The sequence below is a fragment of the Harpia harpyja genome, chromosome 7 (genome assembly GCF_026419915.1).
Source record: "Harpia harpyja isolate bHarHar1 chromosome 7, bHarHar1 primary haplotype, whole genome shotgun sequence".
Lineage (NCBI taxonomy): Eukaryota > Metazoa > Chordata > Aves > Accipitriformes > Accipitridae > Harpia > Harpia harpyja.
The window spans coordinates 6,600,904-6,626,493 of NC_068946.1; the positions used below are offsets into that span (position 1 = coordinate 6,600,904).

General features: G+C 45.6%; 1 protein-coding gene across 2 annotated transcripts; it reads left to right on the forward strand.

The window, feature by feature from the left end:
* Window positions 1-33: 33 nt before the first annotated feature.
* CLCN6 (chloride voltage-gated channel 6) lies at window positions 34-19,703 on the forward strand. Of its 2 annotated transcripts, none has more exons than XM_052793768.1 (23): window positions 34-155; window positions 1,040-1,099; window positions 2,150-2,215; window positions 2,765-2,833; window positions 3,531-3,597; window positions 4,011-4,117; window positions 4,354-4,480; window positions 5,088-5,155; window positions 5,264-5,322; window positions 5,985-6,117; window positions 7,014-7,127; window positions 7,382-7,548; window positions 8,458-8,584; window positions 8,958-9,084; window positions 9,423-9,576; window positions 9,677-9,836; window positions 9,982-10,088; window positions 10,711-10,897; window positions 11,528-11,685; window positions 12,529-12,685; window positions 13,398-13,505; window positions 14,177-14,302; window positions 15,657-19,703. In XM_052793768.1, exons 1-23 carry the CDS (start codon window positions 72-74, stop codon window positions 15,735-15,737), a joined length of 2,613 nt encoding a protein of 870 aa, XP_052649728.1. In that variant the 5' UTR covers window positions 34-71; the 3' UTR covers window positions 15,738-19,703. The 2 variants fall into 2 exon arrangements, with proteins under 2 accessions (XP_052649728.1, XP_052649727.1); XM_052793767.1 differs by having other exon boundaries at window positions 58-155; window positions 2,768-2,833.
* Window positions 19,704-25,590: the final 5,887 nt, after the last annotated feature.

The window sequence follows — 25,590 nt, forward strand, 5'->3', positions numbered from 1 at the left end:
GGCCAGGCGGCGGGGTCACGCGCGGCGCGGCGGGTGGGGCCGGGAAGGGGCGGCGGCGGCGGCGGCGGAAGATGGCGGGGTGCGGGTCCGGGCTGTGCTGCTGCTGCTGCCCGCGCTGCTGCGGCGAGCGGGAGAGCCGCACCCCCGAGGAGCTGGTACGGCCGCGGCCCGGCCCCGCCGCTGCGCCGGCTCTGGGGAGCGCCTGAGGGCGGGCGGCTGGGGGGCGGGGGGCGTTGAGCGTTGCTATGGTGCAGGGCCCGGTGCCTCCGCCCCAGGTGCCGGCGCCTCAGCCCGCGCTCGGCCCCGTGCCTCAGGGCCCGGTACCTCCGCCCCCGGGTCGGCGCCTCAGCCCGCGGTACCTCAGCCCGCGGTACCTCAGCCCGCGGTCCGCCCGGCGCCTCACGGCCCGGTGCCTCAGGCGGCGCCTCATGGCCCGATACCTCAGCCGACGCTCGGCCCGGCGCCTCAGCCTGTTCCCGCTCTTTTGCCTCCTGTTGGGCCCGGTATCTCCGCCGCTCCTGCCAGTGCCTCGGCCCGCACTGTCCCGGTACCCCGGTCAACGTTTGCTTTGGTTGGGCCTGGTATCGCAGCCCCTGCGGCTGGTGCCTCAGCCTGCGCTGCTGCTTCTCCCGGGTACAGCACCCCTCGCAGCCGTTCGAGGGGAGTGGCTCTGGCAGGGGCTCTCTCCAGCCGCCCAGCATAGGAGAATGCTGTCTGTGCAAGTTTCTTGTCCTGTGCTACCCTGTAACCTGTTGCCACGAAGGAAGCTGGGATGTGGGTTTAGTACTCTCCTTAACTATGCTATGGGGAGCTTCCATATAGAAGTAAGGTAGTGTATTCTTGTTGTGGGGCAAGCTTTAAGGTAAGACCCTATGCAGTTACCCCAAAGTAAGTGGTGGTCTGGTAATCCATGCTCAGACTTTATAAGCAATAGTGGCATAGGCCTTCCCTCATTTTGGCTTTGCTACCAATGTTCATGAGCACCTGTATATGCATTCATTCCCCTGATGATTTTCCTTTCCCATATTTGTTTTTGCAGACAATCCTAGGAGAAACTCACGAAGAGGAGGATGAGATCCTTCCACGCAAAGACTATGAGGTGAGAAATTAACGTGAGGAGAACTGCAGACAGGTTTCAATCTGTTTGAGTTTGTAATGAGGCAGGTACTCAAAATGCATCACCAGTGAGATTGCATTGGCACCAGCAGAAATACCAAGAGTTGCTGCACTTGCAAAGAACTGCTTTTCATCATTACACGTTTCTGGGTTAAAGCCCTGTGAGTAGAGCTCGAACATCCACTGCTTAAGTCAGACTGTTGTTGAGAAAATTCATTTTCAGAGTCTGTTGCATTGTTCCACTTTTTAAATGAGATTTACAGGCTGTAGTGGTCTTGTTTCTTCATGACTAGAAAGCATCTGTGGCTGCTTGGTCACTGTTGCCTTACTGCTGTCTCTGATGTCATGCTGGCTCACAGCAGATCTTCCCATCTAACAGATCCTGCTTCTTAAAGGAGATTTTTGCTTTTTGCATGTCTGTATGGTGGCCCGGAGGTATTTAGAGCAGTTGCTGTCAGTATGGGTGTCACCAGCTCGGCCTGTTACTGCTTGGCTTGAAAAGGTGAAGTTGATGTAGATAGAAGGTAGTGGTGCTTTGTGAGCATGACTAGGCTGTTCTATACTACTTTTAACTCTCTGCTGTGATAAGCTTAAGAATTTATGCTGTTCATCTGGAGAGGAATTCCTATCTAGTGTTCATGTTGTAGTGAGAGGTTAAATATGAAGATCTAATATTATCCCCTGCACTGTCAAATTGGAGGCACTTAAAGAAGTAAAGTCTGAAACTGTACAATGTGACTTCTTTAAATTGAAGTTGTATTAATCAGTTGTGTTCCTGTTTGGTTCCCTATCTCCCTCAGCTTGGGCAGTGAAATTGGTCTGTTCTTTCACTTCCTGATTCTCAGGGTCTGGCTTTGATGGAAATATGTAAATGAAGTGGTTTCCAGGAATTTTTTCTTCTACTGTTGTTTGCTGAACCTACTGTGGGGGTGGTAATGACTTCTGTAATCTTTAACAAGTTCTTCTATCCATAGTTTTTTGCTCAATCTGTTGCAGCTGATTCTCTTAAATTGACCTTTTGGCATTCTTTCAGAGCTTGGATTATGATCGCTGTATCAATGACCCATACTTGGAAGTTTTGGAGAGCATGGACAACAAGGTAGGACCTTGTTCTTTCTTTTTCATTAGCTTGAGAGCTGAAACTGTGGAAATTGCCCAGAGAAATTTGCTCAGAGAAGTTGTGGATGCCCTGCCATTGGAAGTGTTCAAGGTCAGGTTGAATGGGCTTTGATCTAGTGAAAGATGTCCCTGTCCATGGCAGGGGAGTTGGACTAAATGATCTTTAAAGGTCCCTTCCAACCCAAACCATTCTATTATTCTAAATACGCTCCACTGCAGGAAGTTTTGTGGGTTTTTTTTCTTCTCCATGAAAGAAATTCTATGTGCTCTCTGGGTTTCTTTATGAAAAGAATAAAAACGTGTGGAGATTATAGCTCCCAGCATCTCTTCTGATCCTCAGGTTTAAAGTGAGCAAGGTGTTCACCACTTTCAGTTCCCTATTTTCCATTTGCTGTTGTCACCATCTTCTGTTGATTTATCACTCTAGCTGCAATTGAGCTGTGGAGCCCCAAACCAGCTTTTTCTGATCCCCATTTCGATGTTGCTTTGACTTGGTTGTTTTTGGTTTTTTTTTTATTCTCTTCCTAAGCAGAAAGCCCAGAGATACGAAGCAGTGAAGTGGGTGATGGTTTTTGCTATTGGAGTCTGCACAGGACTGGTAAGGGTCATGCTGTTTGGGGATTGAGGAAAATTCAGGAGTCTAAGCAGGAATAATTTAGAAGTTATTGTCGAGGAGGAAAAAGGAGGAAACGTTCTCTGTCACGAAGTGGAGAGCTTAGTAGCAGGAGTTGTCTTTTGGAAATTATAGCACGTTGTTGCTAGATTATTTTCCAAGAAGCCTTTTTTTCTTTTAGAACTTGCTGTGCTTTCTTTGCAAAGTATTCTGGCAAATCCTTTAATTCTGCATACAGGAAAACTTGTCCGAAGTGAGCATTTAATAAAAAAGGATGCCAATTTAGAGTTGAACTGTATTTTTTTTATAATTGGCAGTACTAGTGTCACTGTATGTGCTTTCTAGAGTGTTTGAAAATTAGCTCTGCTGACTGTATGCCTCAGTTAAACACCAGTTTGCTTCTGTACCCTGAAGTATGTTGTGGGTGTTAAAAATGCTATCATATTAGTACTCTGAAATGCATCTCTTCAGGAATAATTCTAGAATCGATCTCTCCCAGTGAGACCGAGGACGGTAGCAAATCTGAACTTCTGAAGTTACATTACTCTGAATGACGCTTCTTTTGCCGCTTTCATCCTCTGTCCTCCCGTGTGTGCATACTTCTGGTAGCACTTACTAGAGAGTAGTGTCTGTTACTTGCATGTAGTAATTTCTGATGGCAAATCTGTCATCTTTTTCATAGGTGGGCCTCTTCGTGGATTTCTTTGTACGTCTCTTTACCCAGCTCAAGTTCCGGGTGGTACAAAGCTGTATCTTTTACCTAGTGTATGGGTTCATGTTAGACCCAAGTGACCTCTTCCTTTCTGTTGCCATGTTTTGCTCAGAACAGCTGACTCTCAGACTTTTGCCGTCAGTCATGTTGTTGATGATTAAGCAAGTTTTCAACTTGCCTATGTAATTCAGCCCTTGAAACCGAGAAATGTTTACAGTATCATGTATGTAGGCAAAGGCTAATTTCTGAAAGGTGAGTGGTTTCACTTCCTTGTAGCTCAGTCTTGAGGTCTGAAAAGGAAGCCTGGCTTCCTGATGGGTTGCATCAGCTGCCCTGGCTGGATTAGGAAGCGCGACTTTGGCTTCTGATGCCAGTGGGACCCCCAGACAGTACAGAATGATTGTGTATTGGTGGGGGGAATGTTGTTGTTTTCCTTGACCATTGTTGCAGCGGTGGAAGAGTGCACTGAGAAAGGCTGTCTTGCCTTGTCCTTGCTGGAGCTGCTGGGGTTCAACCTGACCTTTGTTTTTCTCGCCAGTCTTCTGGTCCTGATCCAAGTAAGATTTAGGTCCACTGCTGCTCCTTACACAGCCTCCCTTTCCTCTCACACAGGTCCTGGGCATGAAGTATCCTTGCCAGAAGCACTTTCTGCCCCAAGACATCAGATTAGCTTCACAGTGCTAATTGATTTAGCTAAGCAGGGTCTCTTGGTCCTTTGCTGTGCTCTCTAATGAGATGTTGTTGGTCAGCTATGAAATCGATGCAGCACAGCGTCAGTGTTTCTCTTCTGCAGCCTGTAGCAGCTGGATCAGGAATTCCTGAAATTAAGTGCTACCTCAACGGGGTTAAGGTTCCAGGGGTTGTGCGTCTCCGAACGGTGGTGTGCAAAGCTATGGGAGTGCTCTTCAGTGTGGCAGGAGGTAAGAAGGGCTGTGGTGTATTGGTCTTGTTGGGGTAAGGAATCACAGAAGGGGGAGGAATGCTGTTCCTGCTATACGTAGGGCACAAAAGACTTCTGCCTTTCCAGTAAATGGGGAAAGGGCTGGAGCAGAGTCATGAGCCCTGAATGCATACATAGAGTAGAAAATAAACAGAAGGATCAGGACTATCGGGGGAACAGTTACTTTTCTGGGTGGGCAGACGTGACTCTTTGTGGCTCAGTCCAAGAGGGAGACCTGAGAATTCTCTGGAATGCATTGTCTAGAGCAGCTTGAACCAGGCTATGTTGTAGGCAGCAGGGCAGAGTAACTTGGAAAGTTCAGAGTCCTTGTAACAGCTGTCTCTGAATGGTTCTACCCGCTTGGAGTGCAAAGTCTGTGCAAGTCTTCACAGAGTTTTGGGGGGTTGAGGGGCAGGGGTCAGCACCTTCCTTCACGTTGAGGGGAGAGGAAGGAGCTGCAGGCTTGGCACAGGGGACTGTGCCATGGCATGGGAGTGGTGAGCTGATCTCTCCTGGCATTGTCAGCAAGGGAAGGTGGCACAGGGAGGGGACAGGGAGTGTGTTGCCTCATCAGTCCTGTTTTTCAGGTCTTTTCGTGGGGAAGGAGGGTCCAATGATTCACAGTGGTGCTGTCGTCGGTGCGGGTTTGCCACAGGTTAGTGCTGACATGGGTCACTGTCCTGGTCACACCACTGCTTTGTAAGACTATTGTGAGGAGTAAGTTTCCATCTCTTCTGTTTCTAAATCTTTACTTTGTTTGTAGTTCCAGAGCATCTCTTTGAGGAAGATCCAATTTAACTTTCCCTATTTCCGCAGTGACAGGTACTGTACCCAGGATGTTGAGGAGGGGAGAGGCAAATAAGTGAGCAGACTTTCTTGGGAGAAGGGTGGCGGGCTGGGGTGAATCAGTCAGTTGTTTTTTTAGTTTCTCTCTAGTGTCCTGCAGTTTCATTCTGCAGCAAGACAACACCAGGACTTGACTCTTCTATGCTGCTCTGCTCTGGTCTCCATGTTCATTGATGTTCTCTTCTACTACTCAGCAAATCTCTACCCACTTAAAACCTTTAATGTGAATGGTTAAATGGCTTCATTGTTGGGAACAAGCTCAGTTCCTCACCCCCTATGACCAAGATATACTACAGAGAAGGCTGGTTCACCTGAATGTGAACAAAATCTTGTCCTTCCCTCTCTGTAATTCTTTCAAGTGCTGCTGGAGTCCCCCGGTTTGGGATGGTTCCTCACAGACTGGGCAGTTGTGTAGTGTCAAAGTTTTGCTCTGTGTTTGTGCTCTAGATAAAGAGCATGATGCTGCAACAACTTACTGAATAAATGGTGTTGCCTGCCTTGGCCAGCACTTCTCCCAGCTGTCACTCCTGTATCCCTGGGATACGTCCATAAATGGGAATGGTCTCTTACTTTACAGAACCTAAGCATCTCCAGAGATCTGCTTTGCTAAACTGAGACTGTTTTCCTCTTCATTTCAGGGATAAAAGGGATTTTGTATCTGCTGGAGCTGCTGCAGGGGTTGCGGCTGCTTTTGGAGCCCCAATTGGGGGCACTCTTTTCAGCTTGGAAGAAGGTTCCTCTTTCTGGAACCAGGGACTTACATGGAAAGTGGTGAGTAATGACTCTGGCTTTTTCTGTGTCTCTCTTCCTTGAGCCGGACCTTTGGGAGGGCTTGCCCATGAGGGCATTCAGATTATCCTGTCTCCTCCTGAGCTCTTCTGGCAGGAGAGAGATTGCCTGCTCTATCACTGCTCCAGAATTACTACAGATCAAGAGCAGAGATGAGTCTGTTACTATCTGGAACTATGGGACAACTTTGTAGGCAGCAGATTTAGTGTACCTGGGAGAAAGGGCTTTTATGCCTGGGCTCTTTGCAGTCTGATCCTTTGGGAGCAGACTGAGTAGGCAGGTGCTGGATTTCTTTCTGCTTTTCTCTGCCTTGGGATGCTGTATTGCAGCAATGTCCTGTGCCTTCAGGTTGCTGATTTCTCTGCCTGTAGTGCCTACTTTCATGAAGTTGACAGTATATTAAAAATGTATTGGATTTCATGATGTTTTTGCATTTCTTATGCTAAACGTCCTGTTGATGGGATTCACTTAGGTCTGGTCTTTCTCAGCAGTGATAAAAGGAGCCAGGGGATTTGCCAAGACAGCAGCTCTCTCAGAGCCAATGAAGATCTCAATTCCAACTCTAAACAAGCTGTGTTAGTGCCTTGTAATTGATTTGCAACTGAAAATTAGCATGTTTGGGAAAAAAAAAAAAAAGGAGCTTTTGCTGCAAGAATTACTAGGTGAAATTCTAACTTCTTGTGCAGGAGACCAAATCAGATTATTATAGTAGTCCATTATAGCCCTGCTCTCTTTTGCAGCAGGGAATGGGTATTAAACCTCAGTGGATTATTTTCTTAAAGCCTGAGAAGGCTCTGAGGTTCCCTTCCCCAGGCGTAAGTCTCAAGGAAGACCTGACTGTGCCAATTTTTTTTTTTTTTTTTTTTTTACTTCCTCAGCTTTTCTGTTCCATGGCTGCCACCTTCACCCTGAATTTTTTCCGCTCTGGGATTCAGTTTGGAAGTTGGGGGTCTTTCCAGCTCCCTGGGCTGCTGAACTTCGGGGAGTTTAAGGTAAGATTTAGTGCTGTTATTTCCCCTCCACTTCCAGTCTCTTGTCAATTCAGTATTTCTGGGGTTTTTTTTGATACTTGCTTGTATTTCAGCGAAGGGCAGTTGATGGTTAGCTGCAATACTTTGATAGCCTAAGACACAATTGTTCTCCTTTGGTCATAGCTGCTGAAACTGTCCTGCTCTGGAGACAGAAGCATTGGTAGGAAATTGCAGCAACTACTGTAATGCTTTTTCTGATGCTTTTCTGCATGTAGTGCTCTGAGTCTGATAAGAAATGCCACCTCTGGACGGCTGTGGACTTGGGCTTCTTCATTCTGATGGGGATTGTAGGAGGCCTTCTTGGAGCCACCTTCAACTGCCTGAACAAGAGACTTGCGAAGTATCGCATGCGGAACGTTCATCCCAAGCCAAAGCTGGTCAGGTATTTGTGCTCTCTTGAGTTTGTGCAGGGATCTCTGATCTGTGTTCAGTGTCCCAAAGCAAAAGCATCAATGTAGAAGACCCAGTGAGTGGGATTGGAGGAAATCCCAGACATATTCTTTTTGAAATCACAAAGCGAAGCCTCCATAGAACTTAGAAGTGAACACCAGAAACCAGATGTTACAGTCCCTGTGCGTTTTTGTAATTACTCTGGTGGTACAGAGAGAGCCCTTACAAGGGCTATGAAGGGAGCTCTTTATAATAAAAGCTATAGCTGAACAAACCAGAGCTTTGTCTCCATGCAGTATTTTTTTGTCTTGTCCAAACAGATGTGGAAGGAATAGCTGATCCCACTCTTTTTTTTTTTTTTTAAATAATTATCTTATTTAATTAAATCTACAAGTGAGCTAATATCTGTGCTATTTAGGGAGGGAATTGCTGTGTAATTCTGGAAAATAGCTGTTTGTTTGCTCGAGACAATTACTAAATAAGCCTAGGTTTAAAAAAAAAAAGTGTATTTTGGCAGTTAGAAAAGAAAAGAGATTATGAGAGACTATGCATCAGCCTGTCCAGTCCTGTCTAGCCTTTTTACCCTGTAAGGATCTACAGAATATCGTTGCCATGTGAACAGCCTCATCACTGAACCCTTCCCTGTGGCTTTTTATACGTGACTGCTATGTGTTCTCTCGGCAGAAATTACTCCTTTTTGGGGCAGGCAATTAAAAAGGGGAGTTAGTGCAATCTCTGGCAACCAAGTCATAATTCAGCTTGACTTGCAGTTCCCTGCTTCTGATGTTAAGCTGTGGTGACTGCTGCTTCTTGCAGCCTGATCAAAGTCGTGTGCAGAGCTGGGACTGGGTTACAGGGCTGAGTGTGGCTTCAGTGTATGGTTTCTATTGTGTACTTGCAGAGTCTTGGAGAGCCTGCTGGTGTCGTTGACTACCACGGTCGTGGTCTTTGTAGCCTCCATGGTTCTGGGGGAATGCCGGCAGATGTCTTCCACCAGTCATAGTGGCAATGACACTCTGAGCCTGCAGGTGAGGGATCTTATGTGAAGATTACATGTCTCCATCATATTGTTCAGCCTCCAGAGAAGCACAGGCACATAATGAGCTTTTGACAGCACGCAGTACATTACAGAACTTCAGTGAAAGCCTATGGACAGTTGCAGGAACTTAGGGTAATAATGAAAGCTACCCTTTGTGCTTTTGTACATTGGCAAAGCAGCTCAAGCTGTGAAGAGGGAGCCCATTGATGCTGCAGGCCCCATCTCTGCTATTGTTGTTTGGTCTGAACTTCCCAAAGTGTGGGCTGACAGCCCTATACAGAAGGGTTACTCCCATTCTGCCCAAAGGCTAATGTAGGAGAGAGTGGATTTTAACTGTTCCTGTCTTTTGTGTCCTGCATTAGGGTATGTCAGAGGATGTGAATTCGAGCATCAAAACTTTTTTCTGCCCGAATGAAACCTACAATGACATGGCCACACTCTTCTTCAACCCTCAGGAGTCAGCTATCTTGCAGCTCTTCCACCAGGACGGTGAGTAGCTAGGAGACAGTGCCGCCTCCCATGCTTAAGCTTCAGAGCTTCATCTTGCTTGAAACAGCCTTGTCATAAGAACCACAAGGCTAAGAGCATCTTCAGGCCTTCATGGCTCTGGGGGACTGCTAGTACAACAGGTGAAAGCCTCCTCCATGGGAAGAAAAGCCTGCTTTTCCTCTCTTTTTCACTTACTCATTGTCTTCCTGTGTGTTTGGACTGGGAGACTAAGTAGCTGTTGTGAGATGAGCCTGCTGTGAGCTGAGGGGTGGATGGTGCAAGACTACTTTGTCTGACAGACCTGTGCCCCTTTAGTCATGATTCTTCTTGTGTTGCAGGTACTTTCAGCCCAGTCACACTGTCCTTGTTCTTCCTTCTCTATTTCTTACTCTCCTGCTGGACATACGGGATCTCTGTGCCCAGTGGTCTTTTTGTGCCATCACTGCTTTGTGGGGCTGCCTTCGGACGCCTGGTCGCCAACCTCCTCAAAAGGTGCATTGAGTGTGCATATGTGTGCGAGAGATGTGCTGCGAATGCATGCTGAGCTCTCAGGCAGGTTTTTCTAATCTCTGGTCTCTGTGTTTTGTCCTAGCTACATTGGCCTGGATCACATCTACTCGGGAACCTTTGCACTGATTGGGGCAGCAGCATTCCTGGGAGGAGTGGTCCGCATGACAATTAGCCTGACCGTCATCCTAATTGAATCCACCAACGAGATCACCTATGGGCTCCCAATAATGATCACCCTCATGGTGAGTGCAAGGTCTTAGCTCTGGCTTCTTGCAGACTGCTTGAACATGTGCTGGCCCTGAATCTCTGTTCCTTCCAGGGCTATGATAAGCCAAGGAGTCTTGTACTTGGAGCAACAACTCAGTAGACCTTCCGTTTGCTCTGCAGGTAGCCAAATGGACAGGAGACTTTTTCAACAAAGGCATCTATGACATCCATGTGAACTTACGAGGAGTGCCTCTTCTGGAGTGGGAAACAGAAGTAGAAATGGATAAGTAAGGCTGCTTCTCTTGGCAGGGCTGTGGGTTAGAGTTTGTGGTAGTATTCTTGCTCAGAAAGGAATGCTGTAATGCAGAGGGATGATGCTTCATCTCCAACGAACCTGGCTGCTCTGAGAGGAGCAGCTGTGAGGAGGACTGCTGTGAGAGGAGTTGGGAGTTGTGCATCTGGCCTGTGGCAGGAAAGAGGTGCTGGAGCCCTTTCTGAGGAGGGGTGGATGGGTGGAGATCTGAGGAGCAGATTTGTGGGGTTCAGCAAGAACTCTGTGAAAATATTCCACTGGACTTTGCTTCTTGCAGAATTTCATCTTCCCGCCTGTCGCCTTTTCCCAGTAATGTTGAAACACCTTCTATGTTACAAGTTGGAACCTTTTTCCTTGCCTATAGTGCATCGTTGATGCAATGTTATATTTAAAAAAAAAAAAAAAAATCAATTGTGCCAGCACCGCTAATAATACAGTGAAGGTGAACATACAGGTACAAGGAGCTGGCAGAACTAAACTGCAGCAGACTCCTTCAGGATCTCATTTTGGCACTGGTTTGTTTCCTTGTTTGTCCATCACCAGCCTTCTGTTGCTGATGTGATGCATGCAGCAATGTTGGATTTCTGTTTCCTCAGACTACGAGCCAGCGACATCATGGAACCCAACTTGACATATGTCTACCCACACACCAGAATCCAGTCCCTTGTTAGCATCCTGCGCACAACTGTCCATCATGCCTTCCCTGTAGTGACTGAGAACCGGGGCAATGAGAGGGAGTTCATGAAGGGAAATCAACTGATAAGTAACAACATCAAATTCAAGGTAAAAAGTTGTTTGTTTGGTAAGTTGAAGGGTAAAGAGCTTTGTTTTGCAGGTGGAAAGCCCTTTGTTTTGTTATCTAGGCTTTTGTCAGTGCAGAATTCAGGTCAGAGATAAGCACCTACTGCAATACAAAATTTTCAAGAACTCAATTTCATTCCATTCTGTGGATCATGGTAAAGGCAGAAGAATGGTCTGCATTCCTAGAGGCAAAAATTAAGAGGACTAAGTAACCTGTTTAGGATAGACGTGGAAGAAGTTTGGATTTGGCGCTGAAGTACTGAACCCACCATTGAGATCAGTAGTACATGCCTAAATCTCTGCTTTGCAGGAGGGGTGGTGGGGCAGATGCTTTAGTCTCTTGGAAAACTTAAAATTTAAGGTCAGAATGAATAATGAATGTGCTTGTGGCATACTCGTGCTCTAGCAAAAAAGGGTGCCCGAGTTCCTAAACTCCAGGTCTCTGTCCAAGGAGAGTACAGTCCTATGGGCTATTCTAACAAGTACTGCAGCAGCACTGACTAAGGAACACCTTGTCTGGTGACATAAAGCTGTGATCAAATAGTTCATAGTTGCTCTTGGATAACTGTTGACCTGCTTCGCGAGTATCTGAAAATGGTTTGTTGTATCCAGAAATCTAGCATACTCACCCGAGCTGGAGAGCAGCGCAAGCGTAGTCAGTCTATGAAATCCTACCCTTCAAGTGAACTGCGTAACATGTGTGATGAGCACATAGCAACAGAGGAGCCACCAGAAAAGGAGGATCTGCTGCAACAGATGCTAGAGAGAAGGTGAGATCCTGGTAGGCACAAACTTATGGGAACAGGGTGTTTCCATATGTTGAGATGTGTTGTGATGCTTCATACAGTCCCTGTCATTCCATCTGTCAGAGGAAACAGTGCTAGTATCCATGTTTTAGAAGTGACTTGTCACATCTCATCAGCCAGTGCTGAGGCTCACACCTGTGACTGAGTCCTAGGTTGATGGCTTGATGGTGTCCAACCTGTTAAATTAAATTTTCTTCGAACACCTATTCAGAAGTATTGCCTGGAGAAGATGGAATACCCGGGGAAATGTCTTGTCTGTAGAAATTGATGCCCTCTTGTCTGCAGAAATCTGAGGGCTCTGCAAAGCTCACTTCTCCCAAGAGAAGAGCTAATGACCTGGTGCCATAATATTGATACCACCTTTCTGGTAATTGGGCTGAGTCACCAGGCTTGTATTGCAGTTGCTTCCAAGCAGAAGCCCAGGCTAGTGAATCAGTTTCTAACTTAGTCATTGTGACTCCTATGAGTGGAGTCCTGACCCTGACATTTTGCCAGATGCTTCAGCTTCTATTAGAATCCGAATAATTTGGCATTGAAAATTGCTTTAGTAGCAAGTGATTTGAAATTAAGAGTTAGGAGATGGTCTCCATTCTGCTGCTGTTGTCATACTCTGCCCATGGTAATGGCTCTTGACCCCTCTCTGCTGTTTTGTTTGGTGGAGAAAAGACTTGCTTGTCTCTGGCAAGAGTCCCTGAAATGTTTGGGAGAAGGTTGCAAAGAGCTGAAATAGCTGTTACTGTTCTGGAGGTGGGGGTATGCGTCTCTCCTTAAGTTCATGCAAATTCTAATGTGTTAAATGTGTCACAGATATACTCCCTACCCCAATCTGTACCCGGACCAGTCTCCCAGTGAAGAGTGGACCATGGAGGAACGCTTCAGACCTTTGACCTTCCATGGCTTGATCTTGCGCTCACAGCTGGTCACTCTCCTTGTCAGGGGTGTTTGTTACTCTGAGAGCCAGTCGGTGAGTCTTCCTAATCGGGAATCGTAGCAGAGACATCCCTATCCTCTCAGCTGAGAAGGTTGGGAACAATATCTATGGGCTGCCAAAAAGAATTTACTTATTTTTACACTTTAAGGAATGCATCTGTGTTTTAAAAGCTGCAGACAGGTAATGTGAATTCTCCCTTGCAGTTCTAGAATAGAGAGAATTAAACTTCTGTTTAAGTATCCCCAGGAAAAGAGAACAGCTACTGTTTAAAAAATAAACCAACAGACCCGTTTGTTGCGTAAAGGTGCCATCCTGTCACAACTGGAGAACAGTGGCAGATACTAAATACCAGTAGAGCAACCAGCAGTGTGTACTGGGTGTTTTTACTGCTGCGTGCCAAGGTCTTACTAGAAGAGTGTCAGCTGTATCACTGAGATCAGTATGAGCATCTGTGTTTGAGGCCCATCTTCCACAAGGCTGATTTGTTGCTGCCCTCCAGTGTTGAGTGTAGATCTGTCAGAGGGTGGAGAGCAGATCTGTTTGCTCTGTCAGCTAAACACCTGTATAGGTTCGGGTTTGCACTGCTGCATTCTGAGATGAGCTGCATAAGTTGTGTGTGTGGGCATGGGGTGAGAAGGAGATCTGGGTGAGCAATTGGGAGGCATTGTTTGGTGTGCTGCTTGCAGCCCGTGTACTGTCTGGGATGCTGACATATTGGTTCAGTGGGATTTTTTTTTAATTGCAGAGTGCAAGTCAGCCTCGTCTCTCCCATGCAGAGATGTCGGAGGATTACCCCCGCTATCCAGATATCCATGACCTGGACCTCACATTGCTGAACCCTCGCATGATAGTGGTAAGAGATGCAGTGCAGTGTGACAGTGTTTCCTGATACATGTTTAAGAATGTCCCAAGCCTTTAAAAAAGGCTGAGAGCATGTTTAAGTCCACCCTTGGGTGCAGTGACCAACATCCTGTAGCTCTCATGCACTCAGTCAGCCTTGTCTGCATGTGGAAATCAATCCTCATACCTGCTATGGGGTAGCATCACACACAGGTGCTTTACTTTCAGAATAAGACATTGCCTGTCTAGTTTTAACTTCCTTCTAGATTAGACTCCTGCCTGAGTGAGACTGGACAGGCAAACTGCTGATATCTGTTCAGAACTCTGTGCTGGCAGCTCAGTCAGTGGCAGGCCTGTCATTGTCTTTGTGACAGGAAGGTTGCTGTGTAGGCCAAAGTGCTTTTTTAATATACTTTCTTATTTCCATGGACCTGCATTTATCCTGCTCAGAGGTTTTCTGCATCATCGGGCTCTTAAGATCATGGATTACAGTGTTCAAACAAACTGTGACAAATTCAGGTTCCCGAAATAATTTCATATTTGTGGAGAAATAGAAGATGCCCACAGTCCAATACCCTGTCCAGAGATCAGTGCATTGGAGGACTTGTAGGAATTGCTTGTTAGTGACTCCCAGAGATAGTGAAAATGCCTCTTGTAAATAATATAATTGGTTTTCTTTCTTAGGATGTCACCCCATACATGAACCCATCACCCTTTGCTGTCTCTCCAAACACTCATGTATCACAAGTCTTCAACCTGTTTAGGACAATGGGACTCAGACATTTACCGGTCGTGAATGCAGTTGGAGAGGTGAGTCCTTATCTCCATTTTGTTTTGGCTGAGCAAGGAAGCCACTGTGGGTTTTTGCAATGTTTTCCACCTTTGGGAGAATTAAGATCTCTCTTAACATCAAACAGAAATGCTTTAAAGAGATCAGAATGTGATCTTCTGAAGGCCCTGAAGCATTGTTGATTACTGTGACTTATCTTTTGTGTCGAAGCCTGCTTCCTGCTTTCCCTGCAAAGGGCAGGACATGCAGTCTCTCCACTGTCTCAAGTTTGCAGCGTGTGGAAGCCCTTACTGTCTTGTACCTCTTGAGATGCCTTGCGCTCATCAGAGGCTGCTAATTTGGCTTCCTCTTTGACAACTTTATGCAAGGCCAAGAGCAGAATTTCCTGTGTGTTGGGGCAGGAGGTTTTTCTGCTGGAAGGGAACTTGCATTCTGTTCCTACTCATAGGAGCAGCAAAATAAAGGAGTCTTTGAATGGTTTGTGCTTGATTCACTTGTACTTGTCTCTTTGCCATCTACAATGCTCAGGAATAGTCAGTAGGTGTCAGTAACTTCCTATAAACATAATGAGAAACTGTTTCCTTTAAGCCTGAACTGGTCTGTCCCTATGAGACAGCAGTGATTTTTCTGCCTCTTGGGGTTCCTAATAGCTACTCTGCAGAGCCTGTTGGTTGAAAATGAGATGTTGACTCATTCCATGTTTAGTATAAGATGCTCTTGCAGTACTAGAGAGCAGCCTAGTTCTAAACTCTTTCAATGTGTAAAATCACTGAGGCATTTCATCAGCTGAAAGATGTGGTTTGCCTGTTTCCCCAGCAGGCTGGGAGAGGGTCCCTTTTGCGACCTGCCAGCTAGTGATGGCCAGTGTGCAGTCACCACTTAGCTAGTCTTTACCATATCTCAGCTTTGGTCTTTAGAACTTCCTAGAGTGTATCTGATATGAGCTATCTGCAGTCATGTCATGTGAGATACCAGAAACGTCTCTAATAAAGCCATAAGGGACAGTTTTGTTGTTTTCAATTACGGTTTTCACTTTCTAAAGGATTTAGTTACATCCGTATGCTAACATGGACAGGATTTCCCTTCCTAGGCAGGGGTAACTACTGCTGTGTCCAGACACAATAGCAGCAGTTAAGCTGTCTGAGCGTAGTTAAAGCAGTGTCTTGCCTGTAGATAAGTGCTGGGAGAGGGAGGAGCATTGTTTTGGCAAGGTTTGAACTTGAACCCACTCTAATTCAGCATTGGTCAAGAACTGCTTGCAGGTTCCCTCTTTTTTGGGGGTTGGAAAGAACAACAGCTCTACCATGCAGGTCTCTTAGTGGCCCATCTGTGATACTGACTTGTATCTTTTTTCCTCTTTTCTTCCTCTTTAAGATTGTTGGGATAATCACTCGGCACAACCTGACCCACGAATTTCTGCAGGCAAGACTGAGACAACACTATCAGACCATTTGATGCCCCTGCCCACCCTGCCCCACTGTCGGTGCGGCTACCTCCCTCTTCCAAGCCTGCACACGCGCTCGCATTCTGCTTGGACCCCACAAGGCCCAAGACTTGCCGTTTGGCTTCTCACATGCATATCAAGCCTGGGGAGCTGGAAAACACCTTGCTAGCCAGAGAATTAGAGGAGCTGCCTGAGCCCAGAGCTGTTGATTGGTCTCAGGCACTTGGTTTGACCACTCTTGATCCAGGTTTTTTCTTTTCCTGTGCCCCAGTTATCTCCTTTCATCAGATGTTGTTCTGACACCATGTGTTCTGCTATTTTGTTTTGTTTGGGGTTTTTTTAAGGGTTGGAAAAAAGAACCATCTAGCTCTACTGTGTCCTGTGCAGAGAACTGCGGCATTTTTTCCCTGTCCTCCTGTATATCTCCCTTTTCCTCTTCCTTCCTTGTTCCTGCAACTGTTGCCTTATTTGTGTGAGAAAGGGGTGGCCGTCAAGGCTGAGAGAAGATACTGAAGTTTGCAGTTATCAAGTAGTGGTTCTGGACGATGGCTTTTCTCAAAAGCAGTATTAAAAAATCCAACTCTTTGGAAATACACCTCTCTTTGCAGGTGCTCCCAGTTGCCCATGTTTTTCCACTGTGGCTTCATTTGTTCCTGATTTCTCTCCTTCTTTCATGGGGAAGGATCCCTGCTGTGATATTTTTGACAGCAGCTGACTTTTGAGAGCAGCTCAGCAAATCAGGAGTTCAAAACAATTCAGTTCCAGTTACTGTTTGGGATTATAAATATTTAATACATTTGCAGAGCATCTCAGAGAAGGGAGATCTCTTTCCCTGTTAGCTGTTGCTATTATCTCCCTGTAAGAGACTCTTCTAAGGCACTTTGTGGCGCTCCACTTTGTCACTACCCTGCCACTCCTGCATTTCTTGGCATTTGTAGGCACTTTGTCCTTGTACTGATCCAACAGTGAGAGCCTGGGACACCTTTCCAGCTAGGGTTAGAGACCAGGGAGCCCCACATCCTCGGAGCACAGTGAAGTGTTGCTTTCTGGAGGCAAATAGAACTGATGCCCTGTCTCAGGGCTTGGTTGAATTATCTCTGTGTCATGAGAGGAGCTGGTGTAACTTCAGGCTGCCATATAGGAGGGATACTTGGTGACTAACAGGCAGGATCTGCTGCAGGGTGATAAGTGGGGCTGTCTTTGCTCTAAAAATGCTAGGGATAATGTTTGCGACTGCAACAGCTGAATATCTGTAAGGGTAAAATCAGCACTTAGAAGCCAGTTGCAGCCAGTTCACTGCTTTAGCAGGTACCATCCTGGCCAGCACCTGTATTGTTCCAGCAGGCACCTGCCCTCCTGAGTTTTGCATACAGATAACGCTCAGTGGGAAGCCAGCGTTGTGCCTCCAGGGGCTGCAGAGCTGATTGGCTTGATAAAGCACAGAGCATTCTCTCAGCCAAGAGACTGGGCCAAGTAACATGGGGAATGTATCCCAGAAAAGCCTCTACACAGCCTCTGAGCACTCCAGTTAACCTGTTGTCTGCCATAAGGAGCTAGCTAGGTGAGAGTTGTGGCAGAAGGAAGTCAGACATTATTGTATTTTCTGAATTCAGGAGCTATCTGTGCTGAAGATTTTCCTGACTAAGCCTGACGAAGCTGTGCGCTTCCCTTACATGTCAAAACACTACATCTGTTAAAACAGCCTGTTTGACTGACTTTGTGGAAGCTGATTGTTCCAGGGCACTGCTCTGGAAACTGCTGGCTGCTGAGCCCTACTGCAGTTAGGGTTAGGTGGAGGTTTTGTGCCCAGGTCACTGGCCATGGTTGTGATGTAGGGCGCTCAGTCACTGGAACTCTTAGATGTTCATGGAGTCTTTGCAGTCTGGATAGTTGGTAGACAGATGTATTTATTCTCTGGCTGTGCTTGCAACAAAGACGGCTGAGTCATAGGAGGCTCTTGAATTCTGTCCAGCAGATGAGAGAAAACTTGGTTTTGCAAGTGGTTCCTGAGGCCAAGTTTTAGGGTAGAATTTCTCCTTGTCATACAGTGCATGGCATAGCCCAGCTGGAAAGTTTGGTTTTAGCAAAGCTGTTTGTTAGCACTTAGATTTTAATTTTTATTCCTCTCCATTGACATCTGGAGACCTTTTTTTCACTTAGCATTCTTTCCCACCTGCTACCTTATTAAGAGAGGAAGGGCAGATCTTTGTTTTCATAAATGGATTTATACCATTTCCACAAAGGAAAGAGCAGGCTGTGGTACATGAAATGGCAGTTGTTGCAAAGGAAGCTGTGTGTGTCCCAGGACCCTTTGTTAACCATGGCTACTCTCCAGGGCTGCTTGGGAAGTGACCTATCTAAAGAGCAGGGAATACATTTGTTCTTTTCCCTTTCTTACTGTAGAACTTGCAGCAACAGGTCTTGTCTCCTCCACTAAAATAGTTTTGCTGGCTTCTGAATATCCTAGCTCCTTTTCAAATAAGGCATGCAAGCTCTTAAACTTCTGAGAGTAAAGCGAAGGTGTTTTCCTACAGCCAGTGTCCGTTTTGTGCCTTCAACCTGGACTCCTTAGCTGGGACAGGTGTGGCAAGTTCCTTAGACCATATGAGTTGGCATCAGCTACTGCTCTTGACTTACAAGTTCTTTCCCTGTAAGTAGAATAAGGATGTTTGTTCTCTCTGGATAGTCTCTGCAGATGATTTCTAAAATGCCTGTGATCCCTGAGCTCTGGTCTTGCACTGAGTTATCCCAAGAAACTTGCAGCTTTCACACTCCCTGAAGCTGGACTGTAGGTTTGAAATATGCTTCTGTTAACCTACCATTCCTTCAAAGGATTTATGCTTATGGGCAGTTACAAATGACAGGAATCCTGTTTTGATGGGATTTTGGATCACTCTACTGTGGAATTAGCAATCCCATACTGTCAGAGCACCTGTCAAGAATGCCTTGTGTCTCTCCATGACAAATCTTTTTCCTTTTGCTCATGTGGAGTGATGGTGTGTGTAAGGTTCCATCCTGCACGTGAATAGGGCTCCTTAGATTGTTTTACTTGAGCTGGTCATGTCCTGTTTTATTTCTGTACACAAACAGCAGCAGTGTATTTTGCTGCAGGATGTCTTGTCATTGGTATTGAGGCCTGGAGTTAGGCAATCCAGACAAGACAGGCTGAAAAATCTTGTCAAGTTTTGTGTGAGCACCAGCTGTTCTTCCCCATGAGAAGGCCACTTGTCTTCAGCCTGCTGTCAACACTGTCTGCTCTGCCTATGCATCTGTCTTATTCAAACGTTTCAGCTGTAAAACACACCCCTTTCACTCCTTCTGTAAAGAAGTTTTAAATGAGGATGGTGGGTGACCCTGCCAGCTGCTTTAAAGGGAAATCTGTGTGCAATCACTGTTATGTAGCCTGCAGAAAGGGAATTACAAGTTCATCTGACGTTTGGAGATGCAGCATTTCCCTTCTGTTAAGGACTGATGCAAAGGGGCTTGTGTTGAATCAGTCTTGTTCTCACACTTTGGTCACTTAATTCCTTTCTTACAACACACTAACTGCTTCTACTCTGGCTCTGGTTGCTTAGTGATTTACCAAGAAACTTACTTCTAATATAGGTGCCTGTAACCTTTTACTCAGAGCAACACTAAAGGAATAGTAACCAAGAACTGGATTAGTATTGATGGCAAAAGCTAGGGGGTAGTATGGGGCATTCTCCCCTGCCTCATGGTTTCCTGTGCAGTGTTAATTATGCGGTTTTGAATTGTTAACTTACTGTGAGCCATTCCAATGGTAGCAACTTACCTTTCCATTTGTTTTTTTGCACTGTTTTTTTTGTTACGAAATGATGTAAGCTAATTCCACAGTGTATATAAATTGTATTTTTTTTAAATTTGTATGAATATATTTTTATTTGAACTATGGCACTTGGGAAGTATTCGTGTAACCATAACATGTCTGAGAGTAAAATGTTTGTGTGTCGTCTTCAGCACTTTCAAGGCCTTTTGATGTTTCTAGTGTTGTCTTATTTTTGCCCTTTATTATAATAAAACTAGTAGAACATGGCAATATCCAAGAACGTGATTTGAGGTAGATGAGTAGTTGCTATTATGACCTGTCTGGATCTAGCAGTTTGTGCAGAAGGTGTTCTGAGGCTGGGCAAAGATAAGAATTAGTGTAATACTTTAGGTTGTGACCACTCTAGTCCCATGTTCTGTCACAACAGCTGTTTAAAAGGAGGGAGTTATTGACTGTTTGATAAGGAGCTGAATTGTGCACATTGTGCTAGAGGTGACTGCTGCTTTTCTTACCTGAGAACTCTTGCTTTCCATCTTCCTCCCAGTAAGTTAATGAAGGACATCTAGAGTGCAGTGTTGCACCTCTTGTTTTACAGGTAGCTTCTCCAGGATGTGAAAAACTGTTAATTTCATCTTTAGCTTTTATTTAGTTTGTGGCTATCTTTCCTGCTTTATACTGCTGTCTACCTTACAGAAAAGAACTTGTGACAATTTTTCATCTTTCATCACATGCTTACAGGCCAAAAATGTGAGTAAGTACAGTCTTCGAGCACATAGAAATACCTGACCCAAAAGCTCACTGCCTTTCCATGTTTGTGCTGTTTTTCTGGATCGGGTAGCTGTGTTGTACAGGATGCACGTAGTAGCTCTCTGATGCACTCTAATACGAAGTTAGCCAGCAGCTCGTCTGGCTCCTGCCCTCAGTCTCACACTTGGTGTGTATGTAATGACAGGGAGACCCTGAAATAGATAAAAGCATCTGTTGGGAGGGTATGGTGGAAACTCTATGTTTGGGAGCTAAATAAGAAGTGCCATGGTGGTCTTAGTTAAGCTGTGCTCCTAGCCAGGAATCAGGGTAGAAGAGAGTCATCATGAGAAAAGAGTGGGGGAAACTGCTTCAGCTCTGCTGCTGCCGTCTGTCATAAATGCAGTAATGTAGGAGCGAATGAGAGAAGCATTTCCTTCCTAAAATTGAGGCACATCAATTGCCACTTTAGCATAACAGTAAAGGAGGAAATAGACTGTCTGTCTTTTGTCTACTTTCTCACCTCCTGCCCCTGAAAAAAAGGGGTGGGAGAGGTGTGTCTGTCCATGCTTACAGACACAGCTTGACAATTCAGTGTAACGGCAACTTCCTTGCAGCCAAACCTACTAAAGCAGCCAGCTGGAACGACGCAGATACCAGACACTTGGTTAGAGCCTTTGCCAGCTTTACGGCTGCTTTGGGTGTCAAGATTATATGCAAGGTGATTCCTATTGCAGAGAATAAAAGCAGTAAAGTTTCTTGCCTGACGAAGGAGGGATCAAAAACAGTTAGAAGTGGTGGTTTGTCTTGCATTTTACCATGGGTGATAGAGGTGGTTACTAGAAAAGCTGTGTAATACATTTATGCTTAAAGCAACGAACTTCATATTTAGATTAAAATTCCTTTCTACCCAGGTTTGTAGACTTGCTAAATCCAACCATATGTCATGATCCCTGTACCTGTAAATGGTGTATCTAGCTGAAGAATGTAGTGTTGTTCAATGCGATTTTTTTTTTTTTTTTTTTTTTTGCTTTGCTTTGCTGGCAGGACACAAGCTGCGTACTTTAGCATGTGTGCATACACATGGCAGGTTTGTATCATGCAGCACACACAGGAAGAAACAGGATGGCCGCCCTGAGCTTTGGCTGCACTTGTGTGCAAGATGAGAGAATGAAGCTGCTCTTCTTGTCCAGGGTGCTGAAGTGCTTTTAAGCGGCAGTGGGATACCCTCGGCCTCTAGAGCATCCACTGTAGCTTTTCAAATGCAGTGTGTGGAAAAGCTTGATCATAGCTGGAATGAGATGGCAGCGAGTTCCACCACCATCTGGGAAGTAAGGGGTATCAGTTTGTGAGGTTTAGACATTGAGATCACTGTTTAAAAGTAAACAGGATGTCCCTTTCTCAAGGCTGTTTCAAAACTGCAGAAATAAAAGCACAAGTTGCTGCATGGGCCATGTGTGGTTTAACACACATTTTAGTGATTCTTAAGCATGTAGGAGTGGCAGACTGGAACCTATATATACCAGTTTGAATAGATGAACATAGAAAACAATACTGGGGAGAAGAACTCATGACTCATCTCTGTGGAATCGCTGACTTTACACATTGATTTTTTTTTTTTTTTTTTTTTTTTTTGCTTCTTCCCAATTCCAAGCGTAGCAGGCCTGACCCTAGCTGCCTTCTCACTACCTTCTGTTTTCTTAAAACTTCCCCTCCTCCCAAGTCTGCTTCTTTTTCTATACAGGATTCTGCTGGTTTTCCAAGAGAGCATTCAGGAGATGGGAAGGTCTTACAAATCATCCTTCCTTCCCACATAAAAGACCCCAAACTGTGGTTACAACTGTACGCCTTATTTTTGTCTTTTTTTGTGGAAGTATATCATTCAGGGATAGAATCTGCCTTTAGGAAAACAAAATACAGGCATGGTATAACCTTCTGTTTACAAAGGACAAGTTGTACTGTTGAGAGGGGAACTGATGTGCTCAGGATTCTTTGAACTAGGAACCCCAGTTGTACTAACTCCTTTTGTTCAGATAGGGTGATGGGAAGGCTGGCCTCAGAAACTGTTACAAGTGATCAATGAAAAGGACCAAAGGCAGCAGCTGTTTCTGGTTGCCAGCAGTGAGGTACAAGAGCCTATCCTCTGGTCTTAAAGTTTCTTCCTGCCTTTTTGTTTCACTCTGGTGTTTTCCTTCTCACTGTGAAACTGATCTTGAGACCTCTTTTCTTTATACTTGCAATGATGGCAGGAGTAAGACTCAAAGAACAAAGCCCACTGCATTCTATCACTTGCTCTGGTAAAGGATTGGAGCCAGCAGAAGATTCCCTTTTAAAGTTACTTGTCCATAGCAGCTGTCACTGCTATGGTTCAGCTTCAGCAGGAAATGACAGCATAGGGACATCTGCTGCAAGAAACATTTTTGATTTGTTTCAAGATGTTTCACACCTCAAAGGTGTGAGAAAAGCACCAGAAAAGACCCTCCTTCCTTTATCTCTCAGCAATGCCTCTGGACTTTTCCTTCTTTGGTGTGAAAATTGAGACACATGTGTTGGACAACTGGGTGCCAACCATCTAATGGGAGCTGTACCTCTGGGTAAGCATGCGAGTGACTTGGGGAGAGGCTGTTCTCAGCATGGCAGAGTTGTTAACAGGCTTTCTGCTAAATTCTGAACTGTATCCATGCTGCTGGTAGCCTCTGTCTTTGGGCATGGTGCCAGTGTACTATTGTCTGTAACGAGTTGCTGCCTAAGATGACTGGGACACACTTATCAAGCAGATGTCAATCAGCAAAGGCCTTTGGGGGCCAAGCTTCAGTGAAAGTAAACCAAGCAAGCTGGGTATGGCCAGATTGTTGTGCAAATTGGCACAGCTCCACGCTTCCCCGCAACAGCAGAGGATGTATGCCCTATACTTCACATGTGATTTCTTAGAGAAACAAAGCAGTGGTGACAGCTCCTCTTGGCATTCTTGTCTGCAGACTGGGATTTCAGTAAAACTTTTCATCTAGTGGGAAGCTGGAAAGGGATAGTGCAGTGTCTGAGGGGGAAAGAAACCCTCCAATCTAATTTGCAAAAAAACCCCCATGCCAACCAGACCACTTTTCCAAATGAGGCTCATGCCTTACAGTATGCATAAAGCATGCTAGTGTAATTGCTGTCTTTCAAAGTTCAAAGGAAAGAAAGCTGCTGAATTATGCACTGCCAGTCAGGGTTTCTGCCAGGAGCTATTAGGAAGTGAGTATGAAGTCTGGCATTGCAAGAGGTGGCAAATGTCATTAGAGCTGGGTGGAGGGTGTTAGCCTGGTCCTTTTCTGATCACACTGAGATGTGTCTGCCTTTGCACAATGAGCATGATAGCACTTGGATGCATCTTGGGTGCTGTGTTGTGGGGGGTTGATTAAGGTTTATAAAACACTCTGATGCCTGATAGGGTGGAGGAGGGCAGAATTTCAGGATGCTGCCCCATGGCTGGTGCTGAATAGTTACATGGAACCTAACCTGCATTAGCTGCTTGTGACATCAGCTCTTGCTTTGCAGTGTTGGCTTTGTCCCAAAGGCATCCTGTGGTTAGACTGTTTCTGAGTTGTTTACAATTACAGGCTACACTGTTTCCTTGTCTTGGGGCTAATTGACGGCACAGTTCCTAAAGCAAAACTCTGAAGTGTTTGGTTGGTTGCATGGCCACTAGCATTTTTCCTATGCTATTACTGACATGTCACCAATCTTATTTTCCCCTAGGGGAAGTTTCTGGAGAAGACTTGAGATGTATCTTGGATAGGTGTGAAGACTTAGTAGGAATTAATGTAGAACTGAAGATTCACACATCTTCAGTTCATGCCCTCACAAGAGCCTGGTACTGCTTGTTTCTCCTCCAGTCCAATCCCATGTTTTCCTCCAAAAAGTTCTACCAGGATTAGTTTTCAAAATTTACAGGCACCAAAGGTGGATCCACTACAAACCTGAAGAAAGCTACCTCACATTTAGACGTCGGTCTGTGCAGAATGGGCTACTGCTGGAAGAGAGCAGAGCCTAGTTAAAAGGAATACCTGCATCCTTTCATGGATAGCATGTGCAACTGTGCAAATCCACTTCAGTGACAGCAGCAGCAGAAGAAATAAAAGGCAGTCAGCTTAGCACCTGATGTGTATATGGGACGACAGGATGGTCCTTTGAATCTCTGAGCTATGAACACAAGTCCAAGTTGCTGCAAAGTAAGGTAGAGCATGAACGTGTAATGCATCTCGTGCTGTGGTAACTGCTTGTGCCTCTTTTCTTCCCCTGCTGTAAAGATCAGCCTGCTGACCTTCAGTGAAGAACAGAGCTGTGGCACTTGCCATTGATGCTGCTGGGTCACAGTGTATGTGGCTGTTCTGTGAAACAGATGATAAATTAATTCACTTACTAGCTTGCTCCTTCATTTCTGCACCTACAGGCTGAAATTTCTGGCCTAGCTGAAAGCAAGTTCCTAGTGGAGCCTTTTGTGTTTTCTGGATGCACCCTCTTGGTCACAGTATTTTTGTACTGTATTTAGAAAGCAATCAATACGGCTCTAGAGAGACATTTAGCTTTCAGATGTCCTTGCTTTCTCCATAAGCAGTGGGCTGCTTTTGTCTGTGTGCTTGTTTGGGACTGGCAGTTCCCAAGACTATTCCCTGCTCTCTCTAATCCAGCTCTCACAGCAACAGTGGCAGGTTTGCTTGTCCTTGGGGGTGATGCTCTTTGCCTGTAGAGCTGATCAGTGCTAAGTTTCTCTCATTCAGCTTTTCCAAGTGCTTGTTTCTGTGTGCAGTCCTATTCTGACCTGACTCTGAGATTTCCCTGGGGGAGCTTTACAGCTCAGTGTGTTTATGGGAGTAGCAGTAAAAATCCAGCCAGAGATGCTTTTTTTCCTAGATTGCCTACTCTCAATTACATTCTCCCAGACCGCAGGGTCTATTAACATACTGTCTGCAAGCCAATACAGACTTGTTCCACCAGGAACTGGCTTGCTGTTAATACTGGACCCACCTGGCTTTGGGTCAGGCAATGCCAACTCTTCTTGCCATTTTTAGCACATTCCACTGAACTCATTAGTGTTTTGTGCCTTGAGGGGCTGACAGGGAGGGACAATTTACAGTGTCTATGCAAGTTTTGCTTGACTGGGTAAAATTCAGCTCCAGCAAGGGCTGTTATTATTAAGAGTACGAGGATTGTTTTTACTTTCCTTTATAGTAGCACATGGGAAGTCAGGCTGTTGCCCGTTGCTCGTGTGGAGGGATCCACCTGCATGTTTCCATCTTGCTGCAGCAGGAAACAGGTGGCTGCAGGGGTGTGTTTGGAAAGCCTGTTTGAGA